The sequence below is a fragment of the Lissotriton helveticus genome, chromosome 6 (assembly GCF_964261635.1).
Source record: "Lissotriton helveticus chromosome 6, aLisHel1.1, whole genome shotgun sequence".
NCBI classification, from domain to species: domain Eukaryota; kingdom Metazoa; phylum Chordata; class Amphibia; order Caudata; family Salamandridae; genus Lissotriton; species Lissotriton helveticus.
In genome coordinates, this window is record NC_136067.1 from 1,933,323,270 (window position 1) to 1,933,349,147 (window position 25,878).

The 25,878-nt window shown below is 42.8% G+C and overlaps 1 protein-coding gene across 6 annotated transcripts in view; it reads left to right on the forward strand.

Annotated features, from left to right (window-relative positions):
* The window catches only part of NCOA1 (nuclear receptor coactivator 1), a 986,743-nt gene that overhangs the window by 791,540 nt on the left and 169,325 nt on the right, over positions 1–25,878 (forward strand). For all 6 annotated transcript variants that reach the window (XM_078649914.1, XM_078649919.1, XM_078649916.1 and 3 more), the window contains 2 exons: positions 3,913–4,060; positions 6,195–7,620. In XM_078649914.1, coding sequence (XP_078506040.1) covers positions 3,913–4,060; positions 6,195–7,620 — 1,574 coding nt within the window. The remainder of the gene's footprint in view (positions 1–3,912; positions 4,061–6,194; positions 7,621–25,878) is intronic.

The window sequence follows — 25,878 nt, forward strand, 5'->3', positions numbered from 1 at the left end:
GTTGTATCACAATTATATATTCAAGTAATCATAAAACACACATTTATTATCAAAAGGATCTTTTGTTTATTTTATTATTATATTTTACTTTTATCAAAAAGATTTTTTCACATGATTAACAATTGATAATCATAACAATATATAAAAAACTGGGTATATTCAAAAGCACAAACAAGTATCAATGTATAAAAACTGGTCTCCTATTCAATAATGAATTTGTCCTATATGAGAATATGACCACTAGAAAAAAACGGTTCTGTTACCTGCTTATTAAATACAAAACAGAAGTGAAACATTTACCACATTAATGCAAAAGAAGAGGAGAGAAGCAGTATCCATACAAATGATGAAAAAAAAGGGGCTAGAACACTGGTTTCTGGCAACAGTTATCACCAACGCGTTTCGGGGTTGAACCTTCCTCAGGGTGATTATACCAGTGGCATACCGCACAGCTGCTCGGAATAAGGCGATATACTGATCTCATGTACTAATCAAAACTAGTTGTCCATCCATAACATTTTTTTCTCACTAATAATGTCTAAAATTGAAATGTAACGAAATTCCTGAGAGTAAATTCAGCTGCTGACTCTTTTCTTGCTATTGTGCGTGTTATTGCTGCACAGCAAATCCTTTTATCTTTCATATCTATGGATTCATGATTTAAGGGCATAACAATCCATTTATTGATGGAAGTGACGATGCTTCAAAGGCACTGATGTCGCTGTCTAGTAAATATCTGATGGCGACACTAAAAACACAGTCTTTCCATATTGCGACCTGTGATTTGGAAAGACGAAAGAAACTTCCGGAAGGCCTCTCGCCGATGTGCGTGAAGCTTTTTTTTTTTTTTTTTTTTTTTGTCCTCATTAGCCATAAAGTCGATCCAACTATGCTCTTAGCCTCTCAGACACGAGGACCGTCCCCCCCATAGCACCAAGGAGCCCAATGCTGAGCCCCAGGTGCCCAGAGAGCCGGCCCCCATGCTTCCAGCAGAGCTTGAATAGACGTACTCCCTTCAGACCAGTTCGGCCAGATGTCCTGTTGCTGTACGATACCACCCTTTTGGACAGAGAGATTTTAGGCCTAATCATCGGACCCGGGGGAAAAAAAAAACAAAAAAAAAAAAAAACCCCGGGTAGGCTAACTATCCCTCCTCCAATCGATCAAAAGATGCCAAAATGTAAGAGATCGAGGGCTGCATGTTCTCATTAAGTCCATCTTTGAGGTTGCGTATAATGAAGACAGCCACTCTGCATGCGTTGGGGGATTTATGTTAATCCAGTTTTTACAGATCTCTCTTCTAGCCAGTAACATGGCATAAAACAGAAAATCTCTCTCTGATCCCTTGATGTTATGATTTAATCCGAAGATGACCAAAGACCATGACCACGGGATAGTGACACTAAGAATAGATTCGAGTGTTGTTCTAACTTCATGCCAAAAGGTGGCAATACTCGGACAGTCACAGAACATATGCAGGTCTGACGCTGCCGGTAAGGAACATTTACTACAGCACTTCCCTGTTTGGAATTTCGACAACCGTTTAGGAGAGTAATATGCTCTATGAAGTGTGAAGAAATGATTGCGCCTCAGCCATGCTGGCTTGACGATTTTATAGAGGAGGATAAAAGATTCCTCCCAAATATCTCCCCTATCTGGTTCTCCCTCAGCACCCCAAAGTTTTTCCGGGAGGTTAAAGTCTCGCTCTCCATCCTCTATAATATGCCAATAGAAGAGCGCAACTTCTTTTTTCCCCGCCGGTCTATCCACTAGGATATTCTCGAGAGGGCTTTCCTGTCCCATCATTCCTTTCTTCTTAATTTGAGTTCGAATCCAACTTCCTATTTGTAGATATACTATCCAGGAGAGTGGTGATGTTACTTTAAGCTTGAAGATATCCCAGCCCAAGATTGTTCCTTCCATCAGCAGATCCCCCCACTTTGTGATCCCTGCGTCCAGCAGGATTCTTTTGACTGTGTTGGCTTCCTGTGGTGCTAGTCCAGGTAGGTCCCAAATTGGGGCGTGTTCGGATAAGTGTCCTATCCCGATCTTAGATTTTATTTGGAACCATTCTTTTAAGCTACTCAATAGTGTCTTTAGTCTAATTTTTTTTAAAAACTTCTGGTGGCCGAACTTGAAGAGAAAACCATTCACTGGAAGGTCCGAACCCAATAACATTGCCTTGTACATAAGCCCATTTGCATTTTCCCAGGGGAGCTTAAGTAACATCCTAGAGTGGGTCAGATGAAATGCCCAGGCATAATATTCTAGGTCTGGCAAAGCGAGCCCCCCTTTTTCTCTTCTCCTTCTCAGCTTTTTCCAAGCTAATCTGCTGGATTTATATCCCCAAATGAATGAGTTAATGTTTTGCTGGCATTTTGCAAGCTGCTTGGTGTCAAAAATTAATGGAATGGAATTAAAAATAAAAGTGAATTTCGGGAGAATACTCATTTTTATCAGGCTAGTTCTCCCATAAATGTTGAGCTGGAGAAAAGACCAGGCTTTCATAAGAATTTGGGATTCTCGGGAAATACGGGCTAAGTTGTTTTGAGCCAAGTGATCCAGATCTTTAGTTATTGTGATGCCAAGGTACCTCATTGAGGATTTTGTCGGAAGTTGAGAATTGTGAATGTTCCAGACCATAATTTCGGTTTTTCCTGCGTTGATTTCGTAACCAGAGAATTTCCCAAAATTTTCCGCTTTCTTTATAATGATGGGAAATGCCAATGTAGGATCAGTTGTGTATATGAGAATGTCATCGGCATAGAGGCCAATCTTCTTTTCCCAGCCCGAAAAATTAAAATGTGGGATGTTGGTATCCTCCCTAATGGATTGTGCAAACGGTTCTACATATAAATTAAAGAGAAGGGGGGACAGGGGGCAACCCTGTCTTGTTCCTCGGCTGATTTTAAAAGGAACTGTTCGTGTACCGTTTATTAGTAGAGATGCTCTGGGGTTGCTATATAGTAAGCCTATAGTCCTACAAAATTTGGGTCCCAAGTGAAATTTGGTCATTATTAAATTTAAGTATGCCCAATTTACCCTATCGAACGCTTTAGTGGCGTCGAGGGTCATGATAGCCAGGGGTAGGCCGAAGGTTGAGGCAATATCCGAGGCTCCCACCAAATCATAGGTTAAATCAGCCAATTGCCGACCTCTGATAAACCCCTTTTGATCAGGGTGGATGATCGAACCAATCTCGCTTCCCAATCTCGCAGCCATAATTGAAGTAAAAATCTTGTAATCATTATTGAGAAGCGAGATTGGGCGATATGATCCACATTCGGCTGGGTCCTTGCCAGTTACCGATGTGCGTGAAGCTTATCCTCCTCTGGGCATACCCTTCCCATTTAGGTTGACTATAGCAACACAAAAAGATGATGGACGGAATGCTGAACATTGTCAAACTTTCACCCCAAGTACAGATGTCTGGGCCTATATCCATTGTTTTTTTGATCACCGTTCCATTCAAATTTGGACCCAGCCGTATGCAAGTCAGCCTTCAACCTGCTTCCCATGGGAACAGTCTAGCCCGAACTGCCAGGCTAGGTCCACCCTGGACCAGAATCAAGCCTCCGGGGACCAGGTTTGGAGTATCACCATTCATCAGCCAGGCGGGGGGTAGGCCTAGAGCTCCAAAGAGAGAGATCCAACACCAAACCAAAATTGTGCCATCACTAAACTGTCAACTTTACTGATTAGTCTTTTCCCTTTAAATCTGTCATGAATACTTGCTTGTTTGCAGAGTAAGCCTGGTAAGTATTATAACTAAGTTGTTAATGCTTGCATCGGATCTCTAGATGCACATTTATTCATTTAGCAGGAGGTCTGAGCGGTCTCTGCTGCTGTATGGTGTAGGTTGCAAAAACCGTGTGCCCATTATAACTGTTGCATTCCTTCTCTTTTAATCAGTGATGACTCGAGGCACTGCTTCCAGCCCTTCGTATAGATTCACCCTGAGTGATGGGACAGCGCTAAGTGCCCACACCAAGTGTCGGCTATGCTGCCCTCCAAGTCCAGAGATGCAGCCGTACATCGTAGGAATCCATATCATCGAGAGGTAAATCTTCACATGACGTTTTCATTATCAATTGCCGATATTGAGTGTGTTTTCATCTGTCAGCATTTCAGACACGCTCTATCATGTGTACACACACGATCATTCTCTCACACCCTTCCTTCACCTAATGTATTCTGTCGAAAATTCCTGATTTTGATTGGTGTTCATAATTTATATTGATTAAATTGAACAAAGGAGGATAATTTCAGACTCCTTATATGCGAAGCCTTCCCTTTGGTATTTTTTAAGGGACTGAAGTCTCTATTAAATAAAAAGGTAATGAAAATGTTTCATTCAGTTGAGGTTGCCCTATTTAGACCTTGTTCAATCCTAGAAATGACTAGGGATTACAATTATCCACACAGAGCAGGAATGGTAGGGAGTAGTATGCTTAGCTAGTGTAAAATCATTGTTTATCTGTAGTAGTTTACGTTTGTTAGCAGATGTAGCATAACAAAAAAAGTTGTTGGCATGTAGAATGTTTTGCAATGCCTCAGGCACTTTTTCATGGGGGGGCATGGGGGGACAGAAAAGAGTCCTTCTGCAGTCTAGATGCAAAGTGAATGTTACCCTGTTACTGATATACATACCACTTACCAGATGATCACCCATGGATCGCAAATGGTACTTGCCTACTAGAAAGAAACCCATCTGTCTATGCTATCCCCTTTTGATTTGGGAACAAGATTGAAATAACACCTCAGAGTGCAAACAATTGAGGTAACATCGTAAATCTACGGGCCTGCCATGCCCTGGAATTTCTTAGAGTGACAGTAAAGTGTTACATTTCAAAAAAGGTCAATCAATTAGCATTGGTTCATATAGAAATGTAAATATCAGGTATAGAGGTTACCTATAAAATAAGCCTTCAATGAAGGCCAATGTCTCAAATAGTGACTTTTGTGTGCCAAATTAGCCTTTGCAATGTTTCTGTCTGTGATTGAGTTATTCAGATTTACATAGATAGAAAAACTAGGACTTTAAAATAAGCAAATAAATGTCTAGGATTAGGTGCATGCATTGTACAAAAATAGACATCCCTAATATCTGTAGGAGAAAAGGTTAATCTGTGTTTCCCCATTCATCTCCCAACCAAGGAAACAAAGTTATATGCAGGTGAATATTGTTCCATTCCCCATGTATAACACGGAGGAGGGGTGGTTGATGTTGATGGGGCTGAAATTAAATATCATTGAGAGACCAGCATAAAAAGGAGTTCCATTAATGTTGTTACCTAGCAACAAAGAGGAGGGGTTGTGGAGGGGATTTGAAGGAAGAGGGGTGAGAGATGTACAGGCGCTCGTAATAGATGTGGAAGAGCTCCACGGTTAAAAGCTTCGAAACAATAAAGTCATTGATATTAGAAATGTAAGAGGAAAGCAAAGTCACTATTCCAAGGTTAACTGGAAAGGCTAATTGCACATGCGGGAAGCTCATCATATTGTATAAGGGAAAGCAGTTCTTGAGGCAGTTTGGAAGACAGTTGTACATTAGTGTATGTGGTGGCAATTGGTTTGACACTGGAAATGTAGAAGGTTATGTTGGGTGGAGTATTCACTTTGCTTTCACCGTGCCACTTGAGTCAGCTCTTTTTCCTCACCTTCCGGTCATGCTTTGTTCAAGCCTTGTTCATACTGACTTTTGCCAATTTATTTCATTCTGTTTCCGTGATACACTTTGATATACAACAGAGGAAGCTCCTCGTCCATAATGACAACAGTGCACAAAGGTTACTCCAATACCATAAGAAATTCTTGCAGGTGGCAGTAGAGTGCTGGGAGGAGCAGTATGGTGGCAGGGCAGTCTTCTGCTAGACGTGACCTATCAAAATTAACACAGGGCTCCCACTTCAACTCTAGGACCTGTGCCACCAGGCTTGTAGTTCTGGCCACTGTAAAGCTTGTTTCCAAACAGTGTTCCATGTGACATAAAGCACACATCAGCTTTGGTAAGGATCTGTATTCATTAAAAAAAGTCTATCCGTGTTGAGATTTATAATATACCTTATGTGGTAACTACATTTGTGCAGCATGAGGACATCATCATTTTCAAAGTTCATATTTGTAAGTCAAGTTGGAACATGATCTTTGAAATATTTGTCTGTGCATTTAATTATTTTGCTTTTTCCTTCTAGAGAACCAAGCCCTGTTTCTCCTCAAGATAACCCAAATCCTGCAATGCCGCTACCCAGGCTAAGTCCATCGAGGAACCCTATCATCTCCCCAGCTCAGGGCTTCTCATCTACCACCTCCTCATCGAATGGCAGCATGTTGACCAGCAGCGTAAACCAGCAGCCCAGCTCAGGCGTACACAACGCCAGTAATCCCAACACCACCCAAGCTAACTTTCGATGTTCTCCTGGCAATCCTGCTGGGGGTAGTATTGGCTTGAACCAGGGACAGACTGGCTCCCAAAACAATAATCACCATGCAAACTTTAACAGTTCCCCCATGAGTAGTCCAGGGATAAGCCCCCCTCAATTCATGTCTCCAAAACCTCGTGGCAGCCCTGGATTGGGAGGACGGTCACGGGCAACGGGTAATCCTTTTTCCCCTACAATGCCTGCCATTCACTCTCCAGGGGGTATGGCAAGCAGTGGATGCAGCAACAGTAACAGCCGGCAATTTCCTAGTACCCCATTAAACTCTATGCATGGCCTGAGTGAAGGGCCCAGTCCCCCTGCTGGTTTTTCTGCAACATCTCCCCTCGGCTGCAATAGTAATAGCAGATCATTTCCAAACACCCCTGTGAACTCAATGCAAGGGCCTAGCGAAGGACCGACAACTCCTCTGGGATATTCCACAGCCTCTCCTGGTCTGCGACAGTTGAGTTCACAAAGCTCTCCTGGTAGGTTAAATATTCAGCCACTGAAAATGGAGCAAAAAGACAGCAAAGAGATTGCATCTATATTGCGTGACATGATTCACCCCGACAATAGCTCAAGTGATGGTAATAAACTGATGGATTCTGGTCACCAGCACGGGAGCGATAGACTCTCTGAAGGGGAGAATAAATGTCCACAAACGACATCTAGTCACAGACTTGTAAAGCTTTTGGCTACAACAGCAGAACAGCAGCTGCGACTTGCGGACATGGACACAAATTGCAGGGATCCGTTATCTTGTACGGGTTCCTCAAACTCAACTTGTAGTAACTCTTCTAGTGGCACCTGCCCTTCTTCTCATAGCTCTCTGACGGAGCGACATAAAATTCTACATCGACTTTTGCAGGAGGGCAGCCCTTCTGATATTTCTACTCTGTCCCTGGACACTGACAAGAAGGATAGTGGCTCTGGGGCAGCAGCTGTCTCAAGCCAGGCTTCCACGAATCCCTCCGATGTGAAAATTGAGCATGACGCAGCCAAAAAAAAGGAGTCGAAGGACCACCAGCTCCTGCGTGTTCTTTTAGACAATGATGAGAAAGAGCTGGCAGTGGGTCCGAGCTTAAGTCTGGATGATGTGAAGGTGAAAGTGGAAAAGACAGAGCAAATGGAACTGTGCCAACCGGCTCCACTCACTAAGACTGCTCAGGAGGATGTGAAATTAGAGCCACAAAACCAGGTGAGTTACTTTTGACCAATTTAAAGTATGGCACAATAAGCACTGGGAATTCTATCAACATTTTGTGTTGAGGGAGCATCAATGTCAGATAAGCTTTTCCACAACAGAAGGCGGTCCTTGGCACAAAAACTCTTTTGATTTCATGATTAAACTCAGAATTGCATTATCAAATTCACTGACACAGTGTATGATTAAAGATCTATTGTAATCGTAACTTAGCTGCATACTGATAGGGAAAATTGACCAAGCATATGTTAACATCTCAGTGGCACAGTGCAACAATACCAAAAGTTCAGTTTATTAAATTCTGCCGGACATTGGGTTTCATGTGGCTTTTGTGCAACCCTTGTCCTATGTGTTGCAAGTCAGGATTTGCATGCAAGATTGGTAAAGTGTATATTTGCTATGATGTATGAAGTAATCATTCAGTACTGTGTATGAGGACCTCAGGCGTATCATTGCAAACTTTCTGTGATATAGAGGCTACTCAGATGAAGTCAGGGAATGTAAGGCCGTGTGTCCACATTGTTTGGGAACATAACTTACTGTCATACCATGATAACGTTATTCAGGAAAATAAAATATGGTAGTAGAAGGAGGTGGGCATTCATGTCTAAAGCGTTTCTGTTAACAAACGGAAACGGAAAAATCAACGATCCATTGGGCCGTCATTTGTAAGTTTGCACTTACATTTATTAAAGAAAAGACAGTAAAATATCTATCCCAATGTAGTTTATTACTCGTTCTCATTGTATCTGAAAGCAAGTAGGATATACTCTTAAATGGTAATGTTACGTTATGTGATATGCTGTACTGCATTTATCAAATTACATATTATGACTTCTTTTATTTTTATTTTGTTTTGGGTTTCTATATATTTCTACCTGCTGCACTTTATTGGTCTGATGGTGCTTTAGTGTGAGGGTAAACCTAAGCATTGTTAGGTGGCAGGAATGGTGAGAAACAGGTCTTATAATGTATGATCTAGTAGACAGGAAAGAGCACAGTGTTACCAACTATGTCCTGAACAGATAAAAAAGATTAGAAAATGTTGGGACCGAGCAGAAGGAAAGCATGTAAGTCATTTGACTAGCCATGACAGGAGGACAGGTAAGGGAGAATCTCTTAGAGCGCTCGCTTATCCAAATTTCTGCTAGATTAGATGGTTCTTAAAAGCTTTTTATGAATTTGACACTCATTTTCGGAGGAGCTCTGTACTGAAACTCTAGACTCAAAGTGTTCAACCACCAAACTTATTTGTTTCTCTCTCAACGAGTAGTCAAGGGACATCTTTTAGCAGACCTAATGCTTCTGGTCGGTAGGTAAGGGATGAACACTTTTTGTCAGGTATTTTGGTGCACTACAGAGCCCGTTTTTAGCAGACGCAGATGGTGAAATAGATTTTTTGAGATTGAGTTTATTTGGGGAATAAATAGCAAAATGGTACTGCCATGTTGCAAGCTTGGTCCATGGCATTGGAGGGCAGTCGGGTTCCTAAAACCAAGAGAGAAGGAAGAGCTTGAGGAACAGGATTTCGGTTTCACCGCAGTTGGGGCAAACGCAGATTTTCTGTATCGGCGAACCAGTGACAGTGAGAAATATTGTGGAGTTTATCAGGCTTATCAAGTTTGAGCGGAGCAGTGTATTGTCATGTGTATTTGGTAACCTATCTTGTGGGCATCTATGATGGCAGCAAGGAAAATGCCAGGAGGCGGCATAAATGTGAAATCTCAGTAACAAAAAATATCTTGCATTATTAAGTCCTGCATACTCCGAATGGGCAATAGCCCAGTGTTGTAAGTGAGAGAAGTAGGGACATTGGTACAGTAGATAATTTGAAGTATAAATTGCATAATGAGTAGTCTTGGTGCAGCTCAGTTTATTAGACAGATTGGTTGCCCTGAATCATGGTGTGATCATAGATTGATCCAGTCACGCACTTAATTATATGTTGAACAAAATGCTTCCTATTTCTGTGAAGTGGTTTTCAAGCTGGCTGAATATTTGTGCTGTTTGCTGAGCAATACAATAATTGAATATTGAGTTTGATTTGTCCAATTGAAAACTTACTAGGTTAGCCAGTTAAAAAAAAAGTAAACAAGTACTAAGCAAGTGTTATATCCTCACAGAAGACCAAAAGTATAAAAGGCAGAAAAATAAGTAAGGAAGTAGGTATCATTAACAATGAATGCTATTTGTATTTTAATAGTAAAGTACAAAATAATACCTCCTTAAGATATGTAAGAGATAGCCTTTTTGCCTGACATTTGTAGCTCACGTCCTTATATAAGTTGATAAATGTATTTTCTGTACAGCTTGGTCAACTTGCTGCTTCTTTCTGCTTTGTCAAGATCTCATTCTGACACTTTTGATAGATTCACTGATATGGAAACAATGAAACCACATTCCCGTGTTTACTTCCAATTTCCCTTTTGATGGTATGGCTTGACAGCCCAACTGGAATTAAGTGTGAATCACCAGGGGAGGGGCTTTGGCTCCGCCCGCATGTTGATGCGTGTCTTCATTGGGCAAACGTTTTGTGCTTCCACAAAAACGTGTTTGCCCTCCACATAGCTGGATCCTTGTGTTTATTTATCCAGCTGCGTTTGAACTTTCAGGGGCACAGTGTCTTTGATAACTAGACAAACTATGATGTTTGACTCTTGCAGCAGCACAGATGGAGGGAAGTGCAACTGTCACCTGGCCTTTTAACCTACAACAATATTATTCTGTAGTTCTTTTTTTAATGCAAATACATAGCCATTTGCATGCGATCTGCTTGGGATGCTTCACATTACCATACAACATTCCTTTAGAGCCACACCTATTGGCCTGCCAATCCTTGTTTAAATAGACTTTAGATGCCAAGGTCTAGCAGGGCACCAGTGGGATGTCCACCAAGCGGGGCTGGACGATTCATTTCCAGATACAGGTAGTGCTCCTGCTGGCAGTGGTGACTCATCGACCCACCATTGATGACATTAATTTAAACGTTGGATGTATTACTGGTACACATTTGTAAGAGAAGTTGTTTTAAAAAACATGAGTCCAGCTGTGCAAGCTATAGAGCTTTCATAATACTTGGACCTGGGGAGCGGAGTAGAGAACAGCATTGCCCTTTACTTGTACTGCAGCAAACATTCAGTCCAAAGTCAAATCTATTGAATTACAGAAAATGAGAGAATATAAATATTTCAGCTGAATATTTTGTTATTGTTATTAATGTTTCACATTAATTATGGTTAGGTTCTTCGCAACCGAAATAAGTAGTTGTGTGCTTTCATTGAGAAAAATTAAACTGGACCCAGAAATTCTTACACATTAAAGGCCTACCTCTACATAACTGTTCATTGAGAGACTATTGAAGGCTGGAGTCACTAATGAATTTTAGAAATATTTTGGATGTACTCTACATTTGGACTTTCACTGAAGGTTTCACCCTTTTGGGAACACAGAAGCTCTGGTGACGAGTGTACGAGAGAACCTGGGAGATCGAGAAGCCTGGTGCTTTGCTATTCTGGCACTGCAGACCATGATATTCTTCTTGATCGCCTCGATCAGTGGTTGTTAGGGTACATGCCTTTAAATGGATCTGTAATATGCTCATTAATGTGGGGCAGCAGATCCAATAGATACATTGTCAAATGTGTGTCCTATCTTGTAAGGATTCTGTTGTAACTCTGTTCCTTTGCAGCATGTGAATGCTCCCCCTGGCCCACCTGATCGCGATCTGCAGCACCAATTATATGATGATGGTACCAGTTTTGTCGAACTCAGAGATTCAGAGGATTTCAGGAGGGTGGTTGTGTCTCTAGGTGCAGTGCAGCTTTATATTCATATTAATTGGCCCTGTATTGGAGCTACGCCCAAAGACCTGCTGCTGGGCTATGCTGACCCTTTGCTCTCCACACCTGGCAATCTAGACATAAGAGTAATCCTACTTCTTGACTATCCGTCAGGAATCGGAGTGTAACATTCAATGGTGCAGGTCACTGCACTGATGAAGGTGCCACATTATAATTTGCACTGAGGCTCCGGTGTTTACTACATATTGAACAGAGAACCTATAGGCCATTCATTCAAGCAGTTGCCATACTGCATGTCAGTTTAATATCAAAAAGAAAGCTAATAGACCTCCCTAAGGTTTTAACAGAAATGCAGCGTTCCTTTTTTGAAGGAGCTGCCTTGGTTACATGAAATTTGTAAATGTCCTTGAAATTTCGCCTTATGTGTTTTGCATAACTTTTTAGGTCTAGCATGAGCCATGTCCTTTCGATTCTATTGAAATGAAATGTACAACATACTTAAAGGGGGCTTTAGCCACTCCTCTTCATCCATTGGCCTGTAATTGTCACTCACATTTTTCTCCTTCCCACTACATTGTACGGGATGGTGGATCAGCAATTGTCAAACTTCACTGTAAGTGACGACATTCACCCTCTTTCACAAGGAGCACAGCCACCCACAGATTAGTTCCCTGAAATGCCAGGAACTGCTACGGCAATGTTTGCTTTTGAAGACAAAATATATTGTTGCTTTAGTCTGTGCACACCATGACAAAACAAAATAAGCATTAACAAAGCCAAAAGGATAGCGACCAATGCTGGACCTAATGGCTTTGCCAATGCTTGTTCTACTTGAGCATACACCTTGTATAAGAAAAAGAAAAGTCTCTTATGTTACTAGTAGGACACTGTTTGCACATAAAAAAATGTCTCGCAGAGAGTCGTTTTCTGCTCGGCCCAATCACCTTGCAAAACTATTTTTACCGAGTGGGTGCGCTTGGGTAAAAAAAATGGTGTGAGATACCAACAAACAAATCCCTTTCTACTTTAAAGACATCACTTTGCGAAATTTGCCTAAAATTTCAGGAAAACAAATTCAAGAGATTTAACACACCCCTTCCTAAAATAGGACTCAAAATGTGTTGACAATGCCGACTTTGTTGTCAGGACTTCGATTGAGCTTGATTTTTGTATTTCTGCAACACGAATTTAGACGAGCAAGTGCATCTTAAAGTTTCTTTACCGATGTTTTTGAGAAGGTAATATCGTGGGGAGGAGAAATGTCTGTGAAATTCAAGAATGCAGCAAATCCGAGGGTTTTGGAAGGAAGTTTACTGTGACTGGAAGCATTCTCCCCTGGTGAAGCGGGATTCTCAGGAGGTTCCCACATTATTCTGGCCCCACTCAGACACAGCCTTCAGCACAGCACTCTCATGCATATTCATTTTCTTCCGCTGGAAGGCTTTCATTTTCTTCACAAAAGGTTTCACGACTTTCTCAGCGCCTTTCCTTTTCTTTTATTAACCCTCCCTGCCGTCAGTGAAAAGTATTTCTTATTTACTTGCGAGCAGTGATCAGATAACAGTACTGGCTGCTCGCAGTTTCCATGTAAATTAGCAAATCTTTTTTGCACTACCTTTATCTACAGTAGTTTGGCATGCTCTGGTTTGACATAACTCCTCTTGGGAGACGTTTTAAAGAGTGTTTTTTGTTCAAGTGCTGGGCAAATGAGCAGCTTGTTTTGGGTATATTTCTTTTGCATTTGTATGTTTTACGAAACAGAGCGTTCACCTTTCTTTTAAACGTTTTGGAAACATTTACAGTGAAGTAGGTATCCCTGATTTTGACCCAATTCTGTCCGTGACAAAAAACAACTTTGGAATTTTTAAGCTGCCATGTGATTGTTCCACCTGAAAACATGTCTTGAACACTTTAGATACCATAGCAACTATGGATAATATGAATTTTATATTAACCGCATTATCAACCTATAAGAATTGATGCACACATAAGAAAACCAATTGCAGTACAATAGAACGATTTTTGTGCATGCATAAGTAACACCATTTTAAAATCACACTGTTTGGTATGCCATCTCTAGTCGCTGGTCTAATTGTTACCTGTCACTCACTTATGATGTGGTTTACAAAATATTTTGTACTTTTTTATGGATATGGTGCATCTTTACCTAATAACAGGTATTGGTGTGATTCACATTGAATGACATTATACACAGTGAATCTCTGCACAAAGAACCAAGAAATATGAAGCACGATAACATAAGGAATGAATCGAGCTATATATTTAAATAGTTATTTTCAGAATTACAGGGAAAGGGAACTGTGTAAATGGAAGGAAAGGAAAACGTCGAGTGGAGAAAAGAGAACGCAGTAAATACAGTTTGGAGGGCAATCAAGAAGGCTACTGAAAAAAGGCGCCTCGGTGGACAAAACAAAGACGTTTAGAGGGGTGGTAGAGTGTTGCAAACAGAGGGAGTGCTTCTGAGAAAGATTGAGCGGGAGCAAGATGTGATTTAAATTACTTTATTTTGAGATTTGTACGTCCTGGCTACTGAGAATGTTATCGCACCCTTAGGCTTTCAAGGAGAATAGAAGATAAGTAGAATTTTGATGATTAAGACTATTAAAAAATGATTCACGATAACTTAATTCTGTCTTTGAGTGAAAAACATTCACATTCTTTTAGTACAGGGTTATAATAACATATTGTTCCCTTTTATAATGGCTCTTGCTGTGGATGGACTGTAGCAAATGTGGAACTTTCTTAGGATGCATTTTGGACTAGCCCTGAGAGTGGCATTCGTATCGTTAATGTGAGAGATGAGAGTTTAAACTCACAAAGAAAAATCAGTTGATTGTAGGAAGACGTAATATTTTGGGGGGAATGAAGAGTAGATCTTGATGAGTCTGCTCCCCTCCATATCCTGCATCAAGGATTTGATAGCATTGCTCCCACTCTGGTGGATCTGCTGAATCTCTCCCTTACTAATCGGAGAGGTCCCCCACAGTGGAAGCATGCAGTGGTTAAATCACTCTTAAAAAAGCCTGATTAAGACCATGTCTCTTTGAGCAACAATAGGCCAATCGCTTTGATACTAGGTCCGGCGAAGCTCCTGGAACCACATGTCAAGAAACATCTTTCTGCCTTCCTTGAGTCTAATGGGATCTTCTACCTCGCACAAATGTGGTTCAGACCACAGAATAGCAGAGAAGCATCTGTGCTGGCTGTGGTCAAGGAACTTAGATCTCTGCTGAATCAAGGAGGTTCGGGAGACATTATCCTATTAGATCTGAGCGTGGCCTTCAACATGGTGGATCACACTACACTGATCCACAGGATTTCTAAAGTGGGTGTCGTCGGCCGTGCCCAAATGGCTTTCTTTCTTCCTGAAGAATAGAACATTCCATGGCCTAGATCCTTCCTGGTATTCTGACAATCTTCCTTTGAGCTGTGAAGTACCTCCCTGAGCCCCACTCTTTTTAATCGTTATATGCTCTTCTCTGGCTGAAATTGTACGCTCTTTTGGGTTGTCACTGGTTTCTTATGCTGACGAGACCCAGCTGGTGATATACATCTCTCCTGGTTCCAGCTGGAATCATCTCAGTCTGGCCCCCTATCGTCAGGAAGTAGCCGATGGATGGCCAACTGCAAACTGAACCTCAATGAAGACAAGACTGAAGTTATGTTTTTGGGCAATAACTTCAGTTAGAAACTTCCAACCCGTGCCTAACTGTCTGGAGAGACCCCCAGCCTTAAAGGTATGAAAAAGAGCCTTGGAATATGGAGAGACCCTCTAGCCTTAAAGGTATAAAAAGAGCCTTGGAATATGGCTAGATTCCAGTCTTACCCTGAAGCACCAAACAAAATTACTTGTGGCTAATTGCTTCGATGTCTTTAGACTTTTTAGGAACGTTTAAACATTCTCCCTTTTTTAGCCAGAAGATTAATTGCCCAGGCCTTCGTCATCTCTCACCTTGAGTATGGCAATGCTCTTTACCTTGGTTCACCTCGATTTGTGACTAAAAGTTTACAGACTACACTGAACACTGCTGCTCGGCTTCTTATGAATCTTCTAGGCACCATTCTGCACAAAAACCTCTTAAGGATCTTCACTGGCTTCCAGTTGAGCAGCGGGTTCAATTGAAGGCCTTATGCATTATGCATAGGTCACTTCACATGAGAGGTCACACTCTGCCAAAATCACAAGCTACTCCTTATATTTCTGGAAGGTCACTCACATCCTCCTCTGCTCATTTGTTACAGGTCCCCAAGTTTAGCAGATCTTGTTGGGGTGTTCGCTCATTTTCCCATCAGGCCCCAAACTCTGGAACACTCTTCCCCTCAAATTACTCCAGTTGCCTTACAAGCTCTCAGTACGTAATACCTTGGAAATCTACTTTTACAGTGATTAGCCCCTGCTTGTGATCTGTTAACTATAATGACTGTTCCAGCGCTGGGAGGCCTTCAGATAGCTATGCGTCTTACAAGATTCACAGAATAGAATAGATGACCCAAATGCAAGCTCAATGTGAGTGTGTGTGGTCAGGTGAGAATATCTCTGGGAGACAATGAATTTTACTTCAATGTAAAAGGTTGGGGTAAAGCGGTCAATGTGAAGGTCATATAACCAGGAGTAGTTACATTTTCATTCTTGATGCCGATATATTAGGAATGAAGTCCATCTTTTCAGGTTTTAAGCTAAGATAATTAACTGACATAGAATTTGTAAGATACATTAGGCAGCTTTTGACAGTATCTCCGTTCTTGAAGGAGAATAGTTTGCTGATTAATATTGGTATAATGTGTATATTGGAGAATCTAGACAGTAGAATTCTCCTCAGGATTCTCGGTGATGCCATGTGCAGCTGAACAACTAGGTGCTATGATGAACTTTTCAGGGATTCACGAAAAGATGAGGGTGAGAAGAAATATTCACCTGTCAAGCCAGTTGTTTGTGGTTGGTTAAGAAGGAGGGGAAATAGAGCAAAACTTTGAAGGGGGTGATGCATCTGATGGTTAATAGTATTGAAAGCTGGCAAGACATCTAATGCTGATGTCATCAAGTATTTGTATTGTAGCCTTTTGGAGCAACAGCCTTTACGACATACAAATTGATAATGTGCAAATATATTACAATTTTCTATTATTGTGCTAAATTAGTAAGCAACACATTTTCTCAACGACTTTACCAAGCCAGAGTGGCTTTTTTTTGTTTGTTTTTTTGCAAGAGGTGTGAGATGAAGAAGATTAAACCTCTGTGTAGAAGTTGGTGTTGTTTTGGCATTCTTTATAGTTGGCTTTTTGTTGCAATAGGGATTGTAGGTCTTGAGGTTTAGAGTTGTATATTTGGTTGTGAATCTGTCTTTCAAGTTTAAGAGCTCTACATTTTGCTTGTGTGCGTATATGTGTATACACACACAAATATTATATTTATTATTTGGAGCTTTGGTGTTGATGAGGATCCTTTTTGTTCTTCCGTGCATTCGTTAGGATCAGAGGAGTTTTTGGATACTTATCTAGTCTCTCTCAGATTTCCATAGAACTTTGCCTTTGGAAAATAGTTAATCTGAAAACTAAGAGTTATAGGTCTTAGATGCAGTCCATGTTCGCTTAATTAAAGTGATTTTTCAACAGCATCAAAGGCTTTACCATAATTTCCAAAGTAGTAATAACGTTTTTTTTGGATCTGAATTCTGGAATTAATTTTGATGCAACAGCTGGTCCGTTTTTCTGAGATGTAGGTGAATTATATTTTTATTGTCTTAGAAGTTAATGAACCTAGTGCTTTAGGCAGATAAATATTACTTGGGCTGACCAGTAAACTTCTAGGGTCTTAAGCATTTGTTTTTGATCAGATTAAACTTGAATTTTACCTTTCAAATTCCTGGATTGTTTTGACCGCGGCTTGAGGTTGTTTTTATTGAATTGTTTTTGCACGAAAGGTGATGAAGACCCATTAGATCCTTTTGAAATCACTGATGTAAAAGTTTTTAGAGGAAAGATGTTCTAGTGAAAGAATGTATTCAGGTAATGTGCCATTGAAGCTTTCATTCTTTCTGGCCGTCCATCTGGCCAATTTCTATGCTCCCCCCAATTGGTCCACTGCGGAGTGCCACAAGGTTCTTCTCTGTCTCCTTTGTTGTTTAATTTGTACATTTCCCCTCTTATTTTTGCACTTCAGCAGATGGACTTCACCATCTACAACTATGCTGACGATCTCCAATTGGTTTTTAATTTATCTTCTTCCCCTGAGTCCATTTACAACTTTCACTCTATTATGTTGTTTATTAGGGACTGGATGAGCTTTAACCATCTGAAGCTTAACCCCGACAAAACCGAGCTGGTGCTGACGGGAGGCTCCTCCAGTCCCTGGTCCCCTCTCTTTTGGCCTTCTTCCCTGGGTTCCCCCCCCCATCCCTTCTTTTTCGGTTAAAACCTTAGGGATTAAACTCAACGCGCACCTCACATTGCACTCCCAGATTAGTTCAGTTGTTTCTTCCTGTTTCCTCACTCTTCGCACTATCCGTAAGGTGTCCCGTTTCTTTTCCTTTTGTGCCCTTAAACTCATTCTGTCTGCGATGGTGATCGCCCGCTTGGACTATGGCAACGCCTTGTATAACGGTCTCCCCGCCTACCATCTTTGGAGACTCCAACTGGTGCAGAATCAGGCAGCTCGACTTGTCTACAATCTGTCCAAGTCCCATCATGTTACCCCGCTGCTCAAAGCTCTGCACTGGTTGCCTATCCGGGAGCGTGCCTTGTTTAAGATGGGTTGTATCACCTTCCAGGCTAGGGCAGGGACAGCCCCTCACTTTATTTCCTCTAAGATCAAGGCATACTGTCCTAGCAGAGAGCTGCGATCCTCTTCACAATCCCTTCTGGTTGTCCCTCGTTTTAAGAAGAAGAGGTCAGGTGGCGCAAAATTTTCTACGCTTGCGCCTACCTTTTGGTATGCCCTTCCTCCTTCCCTCAGATTCTCTACCCATTATTCAGAATTTCGCAAATCCTTAAAAACATTTTTGTTTACACAAGCTTTCCCATGTTAGTCGTCCGGTTCTTCACTCCCCCTTGGTCTGGTGTCCTAGCGCCAAGAAACCGCGTGGTGTATGTGCGCTTTATAAATATTTTAATTTCATTTCAATTTCTGTGGGAACAGTAAATAATGTGAAAATAGGTGGTCTGGTTTGATATAAGTTCCAGGCAATGTTTAAATAAGTGGATGAAGAATTAAGTGTAATTGAAATTTTCTTGCGTATGAAGGAGCTGTGATATATTAGACCTACTCGCCTCCTTCATTGGCAATTTTCCCCATTGCTCCTGATAATGTTGATAATAATGATAATGTTGAAAAGCCAGGAGGAATAAGAAGCCTGAGCTAAAGTTAGCAATACTTTCTGATATGACAACATGATATGCATTTGTAAATCTGCATTTCTGTAGTAATCCATATATCGACATGGAATTGGTTGCCTGGTAATATTTTTCAGATTGCTCTGCCTTTTGTAGGGTGTTTTGTGTGGGAATTGGGACTTGATAAAGTAAAAATAAGCTGTTATATGTTATAGTATTATAATTGTATTTATACAAGAAGTGTTTAAATTCTAGAATGGCACACTACTACGGAAGTCAAGGTTAATGGTTAATTCCTTGGTTATTATGATTAGTATTTTGCTCTCAAGGAAACCATTCCATGCATTAACTCTAGTTTCTTCGTAGTATATTAAATTAGTAGGAGTGCAGTGTGATCATTAACGGGGGCTGTGTGAGTTCATTCAAATGGTTATTGGGAGAAGTAGCTAGGATAGCAGTGGTTTGGTACTAATAGGTTGCAGAGATATGGTTTCAATGAAAGCGAGGTTAAGATTTATGGAACGAGGTATGAGCAATTTGCTTAAATACAATAGTAGAAAAGAAGGATAACAGACATACCACTTAGAGAAAGCAATACAGAGATAGAGGAGGCGTACAGAGGAAGGAAGGTAAGGAGAAGGTCAATTGGAGAACAAATTGCAGGACTAGTGTAGATCTTGTCAGTGAAATTGTGTAGAAGTTGCAAACATGAAATGTGTGGAGCAGTTGTGTATCCAGAAACGTTTGCTGAATTCATGTAACTCAATTCTCTTTCAGAATGGCAGTCTTATTTATTTTAGGGCACCCTGTATAACCAGGGTAGGACTTTGTAGAAATGTTATGACGGAATCCTAGTAATATATCTCCTTTTTAAACTGCTGTCTTGTTTGCTGTGGTATGAGATGGCCTTCTGGAGCTACAAGAATTGTGTGGTTGCCGGAATAGAATTTCAGCTTTTTGTTTGGCAGAAGGCTCAGTAAGCAGCTCAAGGGGCTTGGAACTGTGAGACTAATGCTTCCAAGGTATATTCGAACATTGGAATGTTGAGCACTTCATTGAAGACAGTGGAGTGCTCTGGGCTTCTAATGGCTGGTAGAGGCCTGGAGCATCAACATTCCAATGTTTGCTCTCAACAACAGCTCTGAACAACTGCCTCATGAAGCCCAAGGGGATTTCAGTTACCTTGGGCTCTCTGAGGCCTTTGTTTGACAGATTAGAACATTCTGCCTCTAGGGGCAACATTTCTAATAGCATTAGAGCCCTCCGTAGCAGGCCTTACTGGCCATTAAAAGCACACTAACTTGTTAAAGGCCCTCACCTTCGGGCTTGGGCCTTTAATGGCAGGTAGAGCCCACTACGACAGGCTCTAAAGCTACATGAGAACATTGGAATGTTGGAAGCTACATTCAAAACAATGGAGTGCTCCGGGCTTCTAATGGCTGGTAGAAGCCCGGAGCTCCAACATTCCAATGTTTGTTAACAGCTTTTGCTGTGAACAAATGCCTCACAGAGCCCAAGGATATTTCAACCCCCTTGGGCTCTGTGAGGTCTTTGTTTTACAAATTAGAACATTCTGCCCTCTAGGGATGGTATGTTCTAATAGCCTTAGCACCCTACGTAGCGGGCTGTACTGGCCATTAAAGACCCACTCACTCGTTAAAGGCCCTCGCCAAACACTGGAGCAGGCCTTTAATGGCTGATAGAGCCTGCTACTGCGGGCTCTAAGGCTATATTAGAACATTGGAATGTTGAGATCTGTAATTGAAGAAAATAGAGTAGCTCCGGGCTTATAATGGCTGGTATAAGCCAGAGGCTCCAACATCACAGTGTTTGTCTTTTTCTTTCTTCCCTTTTAATTTAGAACATTCTTCCCTTAGTGGGTGGAATGTTCAAAAGCCTTATAGTCCTCCTGCCTGAGGCAATACCGTCCCTTTGCTAAAAGCCCTCACCCTCGTTATAGGTTCTCGCTGCAGGGCCTCTAACAACCGGTATAGCCTTCGGCTGTGGGCTATAAGGCTATATTGAATAATAGCAAATGAAGTATGTATTCAGTACTAACTAGATGAACAAATGAGCATTGTTGTACTGGAAGTTCGATTTTTATCTCGCAGCTAAAACTGGTTAAAGTCCTGCCTTGCATATCAGGCAAACAAAACTATTTGAGAGATTCAGGTGTTGTATTATTAGAAAATAAATGGAGAAAGTCATGAAACAGAGGGAGTGGAATAAGGTATGGAAACCCAGGAAAAGAAGCCAAATAGTTGAATTTAACAAACAACCACCATGATCACAAATCTTTAAAATGAAAGGAAGGCATCCGGAAGTTACTGGCAATCCTGATGCTCATCGGTGTTTTGTGCAAACATTGGTACACAACCTGTTTAAAAGGCCTAGTGACTCTTTATTTCCCTGGTTTAGGGAGAGAGGAGAAGAAAGAAGCTGTTTACTTTTTAGTCGCTGTCACTCTATGCCCCTTTCACATCAGTCACAGAGCTCTTGTTGAGTGAGGGCATATCATTGGATTTGGATCTTTGATTTGGAATTGAAAAGGGCCATCCAGTAAATGTCGTCTTGAAACCCAAGCATCCATCATCAACCAAAAGAGCTTTCTTGATTGCTATTTTTGGTGATTGTTAAGAGATGGAGGTCTTGGTAAAGAGAACGGGTTTTCTCTCAACTAAATGGCCCCTTTAAGACCTAGCATCAGATTTTAAAGCAAGAATAATAGAGGAGATAACACAGATTCTACCAGCCTCTGCGCACTTTTAGATTTACAACAGTGTGTTCAAGTAAATAATGTTATGAAGACAATGCCATCTTACTGAATCATGCCTGCCAACAAAAGAGAGTCTAGCACCCTTCCAAATTCTGTTCTGTCCACATATGTATTCGCAATTCCCCGGAAAGCCTTCATGTTATTCATTTTAAAGACCAGGGCAGTGACATCCATTTCCTTGTGACCCAGTACCTACACTGGATCTGTTTCACTCCTGCACTAACTACAATAATATGAGAAGGTCAAGGATATATTCACTTTTAAGTCACTGTAGCATGAGGAGTACAGCCAACAGCTGGAGCAGTGTAAATGACCTGCCCCTGCTCTTTAACCTGGTCTTTCACCCTCTCTGAAGCCAAGCCGCCTGCTGTGGGCCGACCGCCTAACGGGCTCCCCAGCGGCCGCGGCCGCCATTTTGGGTTGGGTTGGTTGGCGAGTTAGAGCTTCGCCACACCCCCCTCGTCATCCTCCTATTTAGGAGTAACTCCTTCCCCTCCCAAGTGATCGCAAGCAGCCCGGTGGCAGAGGGCTAGTGCGCGATTGCGGGAGCGCTGCTGCAATCTTTATTTTTAATATTGTTCTGCTGATTACGAGCTGTGACAGCTACTTTTTCGACCTTTGTCCTGCTGACTACGAGCAGTGACATTAATTTTAAACTCCCTAACTATTGCCTTGCTGACTACTAGCAGCGACACTCACCTCTTTAACCTGGTCTTTCACCCTCTCTGAAGCCAAGCCGCCTGCTGTGGGCCGACCGCCTAACGGGCTCCCCAGCGGCCGCGGGCGCCATTTTGGGTTGAGTTGGTTGGCGAGTTAGAGCTTCGCCACACCCCCCTCGTCATCCTCCTATTTAAACGCCCACCATGTGTCAGCGCAGCGGACGAGCGCAGCGGGCGCGTCGTAGGCGCGCCGGAGTTGCGCCTGAGTTAAGCCCGTCTGCGCCCGTCCGCGGCTGGCCGGGGCAAGGAGCACGCCACTCTGCCTCCTACCTCACATACTCCCGCTCCTCCCTTATAATGTGTCATGACCCCGCACTCCCCTCACCTGAGTCATCTCCTAGGCTCATTTCACTTGGCCTGTTCACGGTCCGAAAATCCTTCCCTGAGATTATTTCCTCCCTTCCCACCGCCAGGCCTCCAGCCTTGGGGTCCAGGTCCTGCACTTCTCCACCGGTAAGAACTTTAAAATCTTCTCTGTCAGTGATCTACCTCAACACCCGGTCCCTGGTTAGCCATCAGTCAGATATTTTTTATCTCCTGGGGTCGGAACAGCCGGACATCTTGTTCCTGACCAAGACCTGGCTTACAGACGATTCTTCCCCTGATATCCTGGCGGCCATCCCCCCTGGATACTATTTACTACAAGTCAACCGTGCCTCTGGCAAAGTGGGAGATGGGGTCGCTGCCATTATTAAGCACCCGATCCATTTCTCTCTAGTGTCCACTACCAGTATCCCCATGACCGACTGCCTGGTACTTAGACTGGAACGGCCAGGGTCATCCCTCATATGCGCCCTGGTCTATCGCCCCCCTCAACCTATGCCCAATTTCTCGACCCAGTTTGGCGATCTTATCTCCCAGCTCACTATCAATAACGCCAATGTTTTGGTCCTGGGAGATTTCAATTACTGGCCATCGGATGCCCATGAAACCCCAGGCTCAATGGCTTTCTCAGACCTTATGCTAGGCTTAAACTGCACTCAGCACATTCACTTACCTACGCACGTCAAGGGTCACACCCTAGACCAGGTTTGGACATCCTGCCTGGACATTTCTGATCCCTGTATTCTTCCCTGTCTTTGGTCAGACCATTTTTTAATTACTTTTACCTTAGCTATGCCCCCCCTCGTTACCAAGACCCGCGAAACTAATTTCCTGGCTCGTAATTGGAACAGGGCAGACTTAAATGATTTCACCTCTCTTCTTAGCTCATCTGCTCCATCCACCACTGGATCATCTGTCTCTATTGATTCCCAGACACAGAGCCTTACTCACTGGCTTACCTCCACTGCTGACGTGGTAGCACCTTTAAAATTAGTTAGAGCGAGACGATGTCATGACGCCCAGAGGTGGTTTACTGAGGATTTGAGAGCCCAAAAACTTGATCTTCGCCAGGCAGAACGGCGCTGGCGCCGGGGGTACTCCCCCGAGACCAAAGAGATATTTTCCTCCCTGCTCAAAAAATATAAACTAGCCATAGCATCGGCCAAATCCCTCCACTTCTCCAACAGAATTCTGGATTCCTCAAATAAATCAAAGGACATTTTTTCAATTGTGGAGGAACTGTCTAACCCGGCGAGAGTCACTATTGCGCCCCTCCCCTCTCAAGCCTTGTGCGATTCCTTGAACCAATTCTTTGTGGAAAAAATTGTCAAAATCAAAACCAGTATTTCTGTCCAAGCCCCGTTAGTCTCCTCTTCGCTCACCGACCCCCCCAACTATCTTAACTCTCATACCTTAACCCAGATCCCCCCCCCATCCCGACAGTCACTTTTCTCTCACTCTTGCACAAAGTCTCTTCTGGTTCTCCTTGCGACTGTTGCCCTCCCTCGGCCCTTCGGGAGGCTTTCACCTCCTGTCCTGAACCCCCCTTGGCCCTTTTAAACAGCTCTTTGGCCACTGGGGAGGTTCCTCGTTCTTTTAAACAGGCCGAGGTGGTCGCCATCTTGAAAAAACCTTCGGCAGACCCCTCCATCATGAGCAACTATCGCCCCATATCCCTTCTCCCTTTCCCTAGCAAAGTCTTGGAGTCGCATGTAACTCACACCCTCAGTACTTTCGTCAAAGACTCATGTGTCTTGGACTCCAAGCAGGCCGGGTTCAGACCTGCGCACTCTACGGAGGCAGTCATCCTCTCCGTGATGGATGAATTACGCAGAGGGGCCGACGCTAACATCCGTCAGGCCCTGGTCCTCCTGGATCTATCGGCCGCCTTTGACACGGTCGACCACGGTATTTTGGTCGACCGTGTCAGAGAGGCTGGTATCCATGGTACCGCCCTGGACTGGGTTCAGTCTTTCCTTACTGAACGCCAACAAGCTGTCAGGCTGTCCCAGTTCTCTGCTACCCAGGTCGGGCTGACCTGTGGTGTCCCGCAGGGCTCCTCTTTGTCCCCCCTCCTTTTTAATTTGTACCTGGTCCCCCTACTTCGTTCCCCCTACTTCGTTCCCTTCGTGGGCTGAGTGTCACCGCGTTTAATTATGCGGACGACATTCAATTGGTTTTCACCATTGACTCCTCTGATGATTCCATCACCACCTTCCAAAACACGCTCTGCTTTATTAGTAATTGGATGAGCTCAAACCATCTGAAGCTCAACCCCGACAAGACCGAACTGATTCTTGTCGGGGGACTTTCCAATCCGTGGCAGCCTTCTTTTTGGCCTACAAGTCTGGGTAGCCCTCCTTCCCCAGTTAACTCAGCCAAAAGCCTGGGTGTTGTCATCAGCAACGACCTCTCTATGACACCCCAGATCAGCGCAGTAGTGTCCGCCAGCCATTTCCAACTCAGGAAAATCCGAAAAATCTCTCGCCTACTCACCACCGAAGCTCTTACCTTGGCTTTGCTTGCGTTAGTCATTTCGAGGCTTGACTACGCAAATGCACTGTATGTAGGCATCCCTGACTACCAACTGAAGAGACTCCAGTTGATCCAAAATCAAGCTGCTCGCCTGATTTATCACCAACCTAGAGATCAACATGTTCGTCCTCTCCTGAAAAGTCTCCACTGGCTGCCGGTATCTGCTCGCTGTAAGTTTAAGCTTGGCTGCATTGTCTCAAAATCTCTTGCAGGCCAAGGTCCCCTCTTTATCTCTTCTCTTCTCCACCCGTATGTTCCTCCTCGTAATCTCCGGTCATCTCAGATGGCTTTGCTATCAGTCCCCAGATTTAATAGGAAGAAACATGGTGGCCTCAGGTTTTCATTCCTAGCTCCATCTTTCTGGAACTCCCTTCCCTTTTCTCTTAGGTCTTCTTCTTCATATTCTGAGTTCAGATCACTCCTTAAAACCCTCCTCTTCACCGAGTCCTATATTTAGTTTCTGTCTTATGTTTCCCTCACTGCTCCCTCAGTAAAAGCGCCAAGAAACCTAATGGTGTTAGTTGCGCTCAATAAATTTTTTAACATAACATTTAACATAACCGCATTGGAAAAGACATTTCATCATTTGACTTACATCAGCTGACTTTCAGTAAAACGGCTGTGGTTTGCTAGTAGAAGCAAAGGTCATTTGCAAAGTAGTCCTGCAATAAACGGTGCGGGTGAATCATGAAATTGCACCATGCATCCCAATATGTACTTTAGGTTGATGTGCTGTCACATCTTGGAT